This window comes from Megalobrama amblycephala, linkage group LG10, assembly GCF_018812025.1.
Source record: "Megalobrama amblycephala isolate DHTTF-2021 linkage group LG10, ASM1881202v1, whole genome shotgun sequence".
Taxonomy (NCBI): Eukaryota; Metazoa; Chordata; class Actinopteri; order Cypriniformes; family Xenocyprididae; genus Megalobrama; species Megalobrama amblycephala.
The window spans coordinates 5764754-5777122 of record NC_063053.1 but is presented as its reverse complement, the minus strand read 5'-3'; the positions used below and the strand labels follow the sequence as shown (position 1 = coordinate 5777122).

At 37.6% G+C, this 12369-nt stretch overlaps 2 protein-coding genes across 5 annotated transcripts in view; both read right to left on the bottom strand.

The window, feature by feature from the left end:
- Nucleotides 1-5996, bottom strand: part of LOC125276564 (transmembrane protein KIAA1109 homolog) — a 42655-nt gene extending 36659 nt beyond the window's left edge. The window contains exons 1-2 of the mRNA XM_048204141.1: nucleotides 5992-5996; nucleotides 4679-4683 (exon numbers count right to left, since the gene is read on the bottom strand). The gene's annotated coding sequence lies outside the window, so the exon portion shown is untranslated. The remainder of the gene's footprint in view (nucleotides 1-4678; nucleotides 4684-5991) is intronic.
- On the bottom strand, nucleotides 230-11950 carry LOC125276565. Of its 4 annotated transcripts, XM_048204142.1 has the most exons (8): nucleotides 11711-11950; nucleotides 11195-11279; nucleotides 10519-10646; nucleotides 9219-9292; nucleotides 4253-5328; nucleotides 3818-3973; nucleotides 3314-3409; nucleotides 230-1440 (listed from the first exon to the last, which is right to left on the bottom strand). In XM_048204142.1, exons 5-8 carry the CDS (start codon nucleotides 5318-5320, stop codon nucleotides 1120-1122), a joined length of 1641 nt encoding a protein of 546 aa, XP_048060099.1. In that variant the 5' UTR covers nucleotides 5321-5328; nucleotides 9219-9292; nucleotides 10519-10646; nucleotides 11195-11279; nucleotides 11711-11950; the 3' UTR covers nucleotides 230-1119. The 4 variants fall into 4 exon arrangements, with proteins under 4 accessions (XP_048060099.1, XP_048060100.1, XP_048060103.1 ...); XM_048204143.1 differs by lacking the exon at nucleotides 10519-10646; XM_048204146.1 differs by lacking the exons at nucleotides 10519-10646; nucleotides 11195-11279.
- Nucleotides 11951-12369: the final 419 nt, after the last annotated feature.

The following is a 12369-nucleotide window of genomic DNA, read 5'->3' as shown; positions in this document are numbered from 1 at the left end:
AATAAAATACATTGTACCATTCGTTACAAAAACAAAACAAATGAACCAGATTAGCTGGAAGACAGCAAACACTGAGGAACTTGTGTGAGATTACATTAAACTGCAAACTTACATTGAGTCAATATTCCAAAACATCCTTAGTACAGCTTTAAATGTTCACAATAGTGGCTGTATATATATATATATATATATATATATATATATATATATATATATATATATATATATATATATATATATAACACACACAGGAGAACTTTGGAGGAAAGCCTTTTACCACCCATTTGCAAGAGCACAACATATACAAATAACAAAATACACCAGTACTATACAGAACAAAAAATACTATAGTACAAGAACTGTCCACAGCTGCAACACAGTGCACACTGAGGACTTGATGCTGAAATTACAAAAAACTGCAAAGTTACATTCAAAAAATACTGTAATAGGAAAAAAAGAATGTAATATAACAAAATAGATTTTATGCTTGGCTGAGGTGAAAAAGTTGGTGTATCAATATGGAAACACTTACTGAATAAAATGAAACGTGACTTAAATGTCCACTGAAGCTTAAGCTCCTCTGAGAATAATAAAAATAGTGGCAAATGAAAACATCACATCTGTGTGGAGCAATGAGGAGGCTGTAACATTCTTACATGAAACTAACAAGAAATGTCATAATTCCATGTTTTCCACATGGTTCTCCATCGTTTGAACTTTGACTGGAGCTCTTTTAATGACGTCATCTCATTGTGTCCTCTTCTTATGCAATGCCTTAATGACGCAGACATCACCAACTGTTTATCTCAAAGCGCTTAACTTCTAATATTCATATGGCGTTAATGGATGGATGGATACATTTTGTGCTGAGTGTGGATAGAAACCTGGCTTATTTCCAGGATTGCAATTTTAATTTCAGGTGAATATTCTACAAAATCCAATGACAACTTTAAATGTTCACACCAGTGGCTATGTATTACAGTCCACCACTCACTTTGTTTTCAGTTTGAAACATCTTCTAGGGCTGCATTTTACATCATACTAAATGTTTTCTATCGCCTCCCAAACCAGATTTAAAAATGCAGCTTAGCGGCGTTCACAAGAGCGGCTGAAGAAATCCTACAGTCCAGCAATGATTTTGTTCTTTAGTCCAAGGACTTTGGGGGAAAGCCTTTCTCCATCCATTTTCAAGAGCACTTTTTGAATGAATTCATAGGAGTATTTCAGCTCTTTGGGGTAAGCCATGTTCAATACATAGATGACTCCCAGCATCATTGCACATGCTTGGGCTACAGATCCAATGTTGTCCAGAATGATTTCTCCTTCAACATAAATGCCAATGTCATCATGTGCTCCAATTTCTCCACCCTCCTTGTTGATGACATATACGCCCATGGTGGAATTCTGCAGGTCTCTCTGGATGTCATCTCCTTCGATGTCCTGTATATTTGTAGAATATAAGAAAAACATGAATTTATGTAATAGATTTTAATGACCTGAAAATTCTAAATTTCTTTATATTTACAATATATAATTACACTGGTCAGTAAAACTATTGAAAATATTTTTGTCAGTTAAATAAAGGTTCATGTGAAGTAGGGCTGGGCGATATATCGCATGAGATCGTCACGCGCATTTCGTCAGTAAAGCCGGTTCCCTGATTACCGCTAAATCGCCATCACTTGCTTTCAAATGAAGCGGCATTTAATAGACAGAGCCGTAGATCACTGAAAAGCCACGCAATATCGCGTTCATTATCGAAGGCGATTCATCTGCGATATTGAACGCGATATTGCGTGGCTTGTCAGTGATCTACGGCTCTGTCTATTAAATGCCGCTGCATTTGAAAGCAAGTGATGGCGATTTAGCGGTAATCAGGGAACTGGCTTTACTGACGAAATGCGCGTGACAATCGCATGCGATATATCGCCCAGCCCTAATGTGAATTAACAAACCACAGATTTTTGTTTTTATGGCATTGTGAAAAATATCCAAACTTTTCTGCAAATGGAGCAGAGACAGAAGTCAGAATGGATTGAGAGATGGACTAACACATTGTTGGTTTTGGTCTTTTAATTGAACAATAAGAAAAATAATGAATAAAGCCTGCCTTATTGTTCCAAGAACCAAACTGATGGTTTAAAATGTTTTAGCCAATTACTGAAAATCTCCAGTCCAGACACAGACAAATGTACATCATCCTGTGACAACATCCATGTTGTTTTACTCTGCAGGATTTCATTTCCTCAACATAAAGTTTGTCAGAGTCTGTTAATAATTACTGGATGTCAGAGTTCTTGAATGCACCAGGGTGAGTTTAGAAAATGGTACCTGCTTTGAAAACTGTGCAGCAAATTGTTGATTTTTATACAAATATTCTCAACCTTATGGCTACTTATATGGTTAAAATTAATTTTTTTAAAATTGATGCTTTGGAAAATGGTCAGTGGTAATGTTAAAGAACTCCGGTCAATTTTAACATTGAGCTAATTTTTTTGTAAATTTGGAGTGCTGTCAGTACAGAGAACAACGACAGAAATCGGTGTTGCCTACACAGTGTTATCCTGTTTTTAAAATTTGCACCCTGTTGACTTCAATGGGGCAAGTTTTAAACCTGCTTTTAGCCTCTTAACATCCTTGATGTGTCATTACAAATGCCCAGCCATGTGAGCAATTCCTTTAGAGTGAACACGGGTGAATCTGACTGCAGCAGATGTGAAAGATATGAATAAAAGTGATGTTAATTCAGCCAGTGCACATACCTGTATTTATTTCCTGTTTTCGGTTGAAGTCCACAGTAGTCGATTGTCGAGATCACGCGCGTGATCATAGGTAACTAAACCTATGCGCTTGAACTCGACAATCGACTACTGTGGACCAAAAAACAGGTTCTCTGTACTGACAGCACTCCAAATTTACAAAAAAATGAGCTCAATGTTAAAATTGACCGGAGTTCTCCTTTAATGCATTTGTCATCAATGGGCTAAAACATAAAAACACCAGTATGATCCTCTGTAGTGACATGCTTTAGTGGCTAGAGAATTTGCATTAGTTGATTTAAATAAACAGCAGGCTTCCACACTATAATAGCTCTAGACCCCAAAACACGACAGCATGTAGACTGTGATAGGACTACAGCTGCCATAGTTTTGGTGTCAACACACTGATTTTGTTATGCATCGGGTTTGTTTTTGTTGAATGCCCCTTTAAATTCATTTTCTTCTAACTAGTGGGTTAGTGACATTAGGATCTTAAAACATTTTATAATACAAGACAGTACATCTGATTGATAAATGCAATTACAATGACTTGCCTTATACTCCCGAATGAGATGTCCATCATCCTCACCAAGGTAGATGCAAAGTGCCTTGAGGACTGCTGCCCTTTTAAGATTGATGTCACTTGTAGCCTGTGTAAAAGGATTACAACTATTAAAATACAATAAATAATAAAAAATGTCTTGAAACTGTAGAATATTTCAAACCTGTGGTAACCTCAAAAATATATACACAATGACTTCATTATACATTCTGTAAATGGACTGCCTTCTTTAGCTAAAGAATGTTAGTGTATTGTGACTTAATTTTCATAAAATATCAGGTCTGAATGTGTAGGGTGATAGGGTGACAGTTCAGTCTGCATGGTAGGTGCAAATGTACCAAAAGGTCTCCGTTTTAAAACAAAAATGTAGTAGTGTGGATGTAGCCTTAGGAACCTTGCCCCTTACAAATAATCAAGGCTGGCACTAGACAGGTACATTTCAGGTTTCTCCACAGTGTATATGATATTTTCTACTAAAATGTAAAAACATGTTTACCTCTTGCAAGATCGCCAGATGTTTGGCTAGTTTTTGGCCAGAAACACCTCCCTTTTTGTTGAAAATAGATGTCAGCTGGGGTAAATGGCTGTCCAACTGAGCCATGAAGGTTGTTTCAAGTGGGACGGTTGTTATGCGCTGGAATTCAGCATTTATCTATTACACACACAAAAAAAACAACAGAAGACAAAGAGCACTGTGATCAGCCATCGGTGTAATGATATTTTGTAGCTATTAAATAGATATATTCTAATTTCCTTATATTAGGTGTACAGTGTGTTCTAGCCAGATGTATTGCTATCAATCAAGGGTAATGGCAAGAAATCAAAACTGGACCAGCAGCCTGCATCCTTATTTAAACCTTGCTAATATTTTTTTATATTTACAATGGGTCAAAGTGCAATGTAAAAACCCTGGGAGCAAGCATGTGCTTACCTCATCAATGTGAAAAAGTGCAGGCCACCTGGCTTTAAACTCTCCGGCAGCTGGATTTTCCTGCACTACCTCTTTTCTTCTGTAGGAGAATGTTTTTGACATCTTCTTTTTTACACATGATGCACTGTTTCTTTGTCTGACATCATTCAACATTTCAAGTCTGACATTTTCTAAGCTTTCATCCGTTTCACCAGCAGGGTGTGAAGGACAAAAGTTGACTTCAGCCTTTTTAGGCTTCTTTACATTTTTGGCTGGGAGGCAGTCATCACTACGTTTGTTTTTCAAAGCATTTACAGTCACTTCTGGAAAGCCAATTGTTCGCATCTTTGTTCTGTAATTAGCCATTTTATATTTTAGGCTAATCATCCAGCCATAGTAACCAGTGGCAGATGGTTCCTTCAAACAGGGAAATTTTTTGATGAGTGCCTCTGCTACATCATCTATTTGGTAATTTTGTGGGTACGCTGTATACTGGAAGATCTCCTCGGCTAGCTTCTCTAAGATGTCAGACTTTAACCCTGGAGTAATCTTCAGTTGAGTGCCAGTTTCTCTGAAGCGGTCATTTCCACGTTGAAGCTGCACCTCTACATTGTATGGAAAGTGAGGAATGGGGAATTCACGTGGCCATGCACGTGATCTCAATTCATTGTCTGAATGTGGCAGAATGATGGTGTCATCCGAGTCTGTTGTGGACAATGAGGCCTGTGAGGAAATGGGAGATGTTTGGTTGCTCACTGGTGCTCCAGATGATCCAGAAGTGCTGGGAGCATTCTGCATTACAGAAGATGGACTCAAACCCACATCATTTAGGGGGGTTAGAGTTAGGGTTGCCATGTACACCAACTTGATTGTACTTCTGTCCTTTATGTCTTGTACTGATGTAACATTCATGAAATCATTGTTGAAGTCAGGATCCATGAATTGAATACGAAAGTCTGTTTCAATTCCAAATGCTTGGCAAATTGTATTGTGGAACTCTGCCAAAGTTTCTGGCATTCCTGAATGGAGATCAAGTCTTCTATAGTCATCGTCGCCCACAATGACTCTCAACTTCAGATGCTGTGCCATTCTTCAATCTAATTGTTAAAAAAAAAAAAGAAAAAAAAAAAAAAAAGGTAAATCAGAATTTCGTACTATTGTTACTTAGGTATAACTTTTTATGAACCGAACCAGAGCAGGAACATACCACCATACAATTCCAATCTGTAATGTTATTCTGCACTTGAAAACACAATGAATTTTTACCGTTACTTTCTTTGCGTGGAATGAAGAACACTGAGATATTTTTTTCTTTGTTTGTGGTTGTGTGGTAGTTCTTCCTTTGAACATGATATATTTAAACTGACAGATTTGAACACTAATTTGTATTATTTTAGTCACAAATGTTTTCCTTAACATGTACATTTATATAATGGCAACATGAGGGTAGTTTAGTACAGGGAGATGTCAGATGATTAGATTGGATTTCCCTAAGAAAATTCTTTCTATCATTACTAAAAACAAAATTATTCCTCCTGTAAGAAATGTTAGGCTGCCCTCTTGTTACCATATTTAGTGTATTAGTGTATGAACTCATGCAGCGTATGAACACAACACGAACTACCATAATCCAACCTTGTATCTGTATGAATCGTTTAAGTGTCACCATTCGCCGGCCTCCAATCCTGTAATCTGCCAAGGGGTACTGGTCCAACAAGGCACCAAGTTGAATGAGGGAGACTTCTGAAGTGGGACATAACTCAAATGCCCTAAAATGCTCCCTATACCATGCATCAAGCTTTTTAACAATAAAGCTCAAGCTTTTCTCCACTACAACCATCTGGATAACCTCTGCAAACTCTGGTAAGCCACCTACAGAGCCATGAACAACAACCATACCTTCTCTGTAGTTAACTCCATTAACAGACGCATTCTTTGTGAGTTGAATGTGAGTAATATCAGGGTATTCCAACTGCAGAACCTTCTGCACATCCTGATGCAAAATGTCAACAGAGACAGTTGAGACAGCTGAGACAGTCAAGCTAGAAGTTTCGGTTGTGGTTGACGCCAAGTTATAAGCAATCATGAACTGATGCTTCACCGCCATGGACAAGAGTACGTTTTTAAAGCAGCGTGTGTGACGGACCACCTGCTTAAAAAAACTGTGTTTCGCCTCAAACCTCATTGTCCACAACCCAACTAGTGGACCAAAAAATCTGATCATCTGTGGATAATGTTCCACAAAATGATGTTTCGGCAACAGGTTTAGACCAGGAAAAACCTCTTGTAACCTAGCTCTATGGTCACAAATCTTGGCTTCAAGGAAAGCAATGGATTGTGTTGTGTGCACTGGTGCAACAACTAGCTCAACGATATCTTTAAGGTCCAAAATGACCTGCCAGGCAGGTTCATCTGGGGGCACCAAATGTCCAATCAAAAGCGGAAGCAATCGCAAAAGACACCAATTTTCATGCGCATTTCCTCCAATGCTTTTCTTCAGCATGAATGTCCTGGGAATAGCATGAGGACGATTACTTTTGTCTGTCCACTTGTAAGGAAATTTCTGAATGGACTCATTGAGTTTGTCAAGTGTGAAATACTTTTTTGAAATTAACAAGTTGAGGCAGTGTGCCAACTCAACTGGTAATATGCCTTCAAAGATGTCATGTGCAACATCTGGAGGGTAGCCTGTGCAGACATTAAAATGAGAAAGATATGAAGAGAAAACACACTTCCTTTTAACACCGTAACAAGGTTGTGCATTGTCCTGTGCTGATCTAACATGCATTTCATGCATCTCTTTGCTTCGGAGAGTAAATGTCCCTGAACTCACTTCGCGCTCCTGAATTTCCGACTTTTTTGCCACACAAAAGCGGCAAATGTATTCACCTGCAAAACTTTCAATAAATCCAGCAATTCCATGTGCCCCCAAATTGTCTGCTACAACACACTGTATTGTGCCTTTAACAAAATCTCCAAGCTGAGCAATAAAAATACCTTGACTTTCCAAAATGGCAAGATCCCTCAACAAGGGCTCTAGTACCTTTTCATAGCCATATTTCCTCACATCATCAGATCTGCAGAGTAAGGCCAAATAAATTGAAGACAATGAAGAATGACAACCTGGTGGTAAATTGCTGAGAGTCCAGTAAACGCCACAGATCTTGTGCTTTTTACGAGATGTGCCAAGTGGATTACAAATTTCGAAATCATCCACATAAAAATTCAACAACACTCGCACCTCACCTTCTGACAAAAAATGGTTATCCTTGAAAAACTGACCATCTCGAAAAGACTCGTATTTCACTTCTCCTCTGCCCTCTGATATGAGGTGATTATCTAATGCTTTGTTAAGAATGTGACCATTAGTAAAAAGCTGCTGTAAAAACTTTAATAGTGGAACATACTGCAGCGTTCTTTTATCTTTGTCATCCAAGATATATTCTATGGGTTCCACAACTTGAAAATTGTCTCTGTAGTATTTTTTGCGCTTAAAGGATGTTGCCAAAGGACAACCTTTGCCAATTGACTTATAGACCGGATTAGATGTACACAGGGCCGATGCAAGTTCGTCAATGACTGACTTGTCAATTTGCAGGTTGTAACTATTCAGTGTGTCATGTATCACATTTCTTGTACTACACAAAGATGCTGTGCTCAACAAATATTGAAATTCTTCCAGCAATTCATCAATTGCAGCACTTGGCACATGAAAAATATTTTCCAGCTTTAATAACACTGCAGCAATTTTTTGTTCTATTATCTCTGGCTGATCCTTTGACTTATCTAAATCAATGTCATCAGACTGACTTTCATTACAGAATTCTTCACTGTCTGAAACACCAGGCTCTTCAGTTTCAGCTACACTAGTTCCCTGGACTACACCATGCTTAAAATCTCTCAACGTATGTAAGCTGTGCTTCCGACTTTTATGCGACTTGAAGGTGCTGTATACATTGGATGTGTATTCACAGCCTTTAAACATACATGTGACTGTCTCATTGTTTTTCAGATGATGGCCTATGTGCACAAAATAATCATGTTCTGTTCCAAGTTCACTACAGCCACATAAATGACAGGAAAATGAAGTAAATATGTCAGAGTGCTTTAAGGTATTTTCGTGATTCCTTGACAAATGTGACAAAAGTGAATTCCAAGTCGTAAATACGCATGGACAATTAGGGTATATACACTTAATATGATGGCCACGCCCAAAATGACTATGTTTTAGTCTGTAATGTTTAAGAATTTCTGATCGCCTAGACACTTCCGCACCACAGTCTTTACACTGCCACATAAACTAGAGAAACCACAAAGAGAGAAAAGGGGACAAAAATCAAACATTAGTGATGGTGTCATAACAGTCACATCCGGGGCATGGTGATCCGCTTCAACTTTGATTACATAAAGCTATGCTCTGTAAAGACAACTAAATGTATAGTTTTTTGTGACTTAGTTTGGGCCACGGAATCTCATATTAAGCAAACAGAAGCTTTACTCAACAGATTAAGGGCGTACTCACACTCAGCACGGAACTCGCACATAAACTCCACTGTGCCGTGCGAGAGAGCGCTTTTCTCAAAAGAGTGCAGTGTTTCCTAGACAAGGAAAGCATAACCGTGGGGGGACAATCGTGCTTGGGCACGGTACAAGGCAACCGGGCCTAGTGTGAGTACGCCCTAAGAGTAACAGTGTATCAGTGGCAGATTTACTTTGCACTGCTGTTAGTAATTACTGTTATAGAAAGAACAAATACACACAAGCACGCCTAGCAGGAAGCTAGACATGAAGAAAATGTCTGTGTACTGGTACTTTTATAGCAGCACTTCTCTATGAATTATATGATGATAAAGTACCAGCGTTGAGATCCCCCCCATAAATAAAGAACAAAATGTATACCACACAGTTGCAGAACATTTTTAGCTTTCTCCGTAGCATCACTGCTGTGATCAGTATAGCTGTTAAGATGCATGTTAAATGCACTTACCAAAACAATATGAGCTCCCCAAAGAATTAGGTTTTGGTCCACATCACACCAAGACAATCAGATATGAGAATAACCTGCAACAGAAATAAAAATGAGCAGGGATTAAAAAGATAAATTGTAAGCATGTTGAGGAAAAAAGTAATTGTCCAATAATCACAAACTTGTGTCAGCACAAAACATGTTAAAGCCCACGACTCAAATCAGATCACTACAACCTAATTTCTGTCCAAGTCCAAAATTTAATAATACCTTATTACTATAAAAAAATATCCAACAAATGGCAGATTAAGAGGGTGGAAGTGGACAGACAGACATGGACTTCATTTTCAGGAAAGATTATTTTAATTATCAACTTATTTATTCACAGCGGGACTATTTTCTTGCAAGCGTGTTATTCCTCTTATAAATTACTTAAGAGCATTTAGAAATGACATCAGAAAATAATGCTTTCAAAGCTTTAGATGCTCTAAGCATACAGACAGGAAATTATATGAAACAAGAGGGGTATATTGAAGTTTCTGGAAATTGTGTGAATTAAGTACAAAATAGATTTGGTTTCTTAAATTAACTACCATTGTTTGTACAACAATGCATGAAATATAAACACCTGTACAATGTTTTAGAATAAATAATTGTGTAAGGTTATTTACATCGTGTCAGATCATATTATATGGCGATTTTTTATAAACTGTTTGTGAAATCAGAAACAGAAAAATCTCTTCACAATGCAGTCCACAAGCCTACAACTACTAAGTACATTGTGAGATATAACTGAGTCAACAAGTCAAGACCCCTGCCAGCTCTTAGTTTTGTAAATTTAATTAATTTGTTAATTTAATTAAAATTAATTAATTATTTTTTCTGTCTTCATGCCATATCACTAACTATTAATATTTGTATTTTTCATGTTCCACTTCTATACTAAAAGTATTAGTTTGAAATTGGGAGCAATAAATGCAGTGCCAACATAATTGGTCTTTGTGTTTAGAGCAGAAACAAAGTTGAACAACATCAACCTGCTAGCTAAACCCACATTCTTATCCCTGTCGTCTTCTGCCTACCACTTCAGGTTAACTGGTCTTTCACTGGACTATCGGCTGTGGTCGTACTAGCTGGTCCTCTCGTGTCATCTGCAAATCTCCTGCTATTTAGTTATGAAACATTTGCATGCTTCTACTACATGTACTTTCAGCCCCACCTTTACGTTTTAAGCTCTGATAAGGCGAGTCGGATACCGTCCACGAGGACTGCTACCCATGCCGCTACCACGAAAGAGAAGCTTGTTTTTTTTTTTTCCTACCCGCATTCCGCGAAGACCTGCCTCTGATTGGCTAGTGTTCGTTGCATTCGTTGGTTAGGTTTGCGCAAGTGGAGTGACAGGCCTTGAAAAATGTCACGGTCGGTCGGAGCGGCAGAGTAGGGGCGGGTCTACAGGTGTGAAAAAAATACAAACTTTTAAAGAAACGGTAAATTCAGGCACCCAACGTTACCTAGGCCTGCCATTATGATTATGTAGAAACATAAATTCTTGCCGTCAGTGCACATTAACCACCTTTTACCAACATGATTTCACAGGTGTATTTTGTCCTAATGTTAACACATTGACAAAATTAGAAAACATGCTTACAGCCAGTCAGGAATAACGTTAATGTAATGTTAGGCTTGGCCAGTCTAACGTAACGTACAAGCCTAGACAGCAAGGAAGGTGCAGCTACAATTAACGTTAACATTCGTAAAACTGTTTTGCTTTTATTCGGCTTCCACAAACTAATAAATAAGTCAAGACAAACACTGAATTCACCAAGCATTTAACACTTAAGCTAAGTTAACTTACTAACCTTACACAACTCACGTGGTTAAGCTAGTCGCTGAACCTTATCTAATGTAATTTATATAAAAAAAACACACAAACTTAGCATTAGCTAAACACTGTTTAAGTAACAAATATAACACACCAATGATTATATATTGCTTACCGAAAATGCAGAGCTGGATGCAGCATTCAAACGAGTGCATCACGTTCAATCCCCAAAGCCTTGGCGCCTTCAGAAAAAAATGTGTCTGCACATGCGCAGACCGGACAGTATATGGAAATTAAATGAAACGTATTTTTTTCTAATTACTTTTAATTGAATGAAATTAACTTGTTTTAAACAAGGGCAGTGAATTTGAAAATTAGTTACAGCTACAATTAACGTTAACATTCGTAAAACTGTTTTGCTTTTATTCGGCTTCCACAAACTAATAAATAAGTCAAGACAAACACTGAATTCACCAAGCATTTAACACTTAAGCTAAGTTAACTTACTAACCTTACACAACTCACGTGGTTAAGCTAGTCGCTGAAACCTTAGCTAAAGTAATTTATATAAAAAACACACAAACTTAGCATTAGCTAAACATTTTTTTTCTATAAAATGTTTTAAAGTGTAAACAGAACCCTGTTTAAGTAACAAATATAACACACCAATGATTATATATTGCTTACTTACCGAAAATGCAGAGCTGGATGCAGCATTCAAACGAGTGCATCACGTTCAATCCCCCAAGCCTTGGCGCCTTCAGAAAAAAATGTGTCTGCACATGCGCAGACCGGACAGTATATGGAAATTAAATGAAACGTATTTTTTTCTAATTACTTTTAATTGAATGAAATTAACTTGTTTTAAACAAGGGCAGTGGATTTGAAAATTAGTAATAAAAAATAAGTAGGATTAAATAACACATTAAAATCAGTGAAATTAACCAGATAAAAACATGTAACATTTACAAGGGGTCAGAATCATTTTTTTCAGTGTGTCCATGTCCAGAAAGGTAATAAAAACATCATCAAAGTAGTCCATGTGACATCAGTGGGTTAGTTAGAATTTGTTGAAGCATCGAAAATACATTTTGGTCCAAAAATAACAAAAACTACGACTTTATTCAGCATTGTCTTCTCTTCCGGAATCCTTTCCATTGAACTGATTCCATTGAATCCTTTCATCTGTCGGCGTTGGTGATGCACTTTTACGTCGCTGTGGTTGTTTTTGGCGATTAGGACATCTGCGACATGCACACTTATGCACCATTTTAAAAAATATAGCAATACCAAAATACAAACAATGTAGAATAGCTTGAATACAGCGTGCGTCTCCCTCAGACTGTAAAT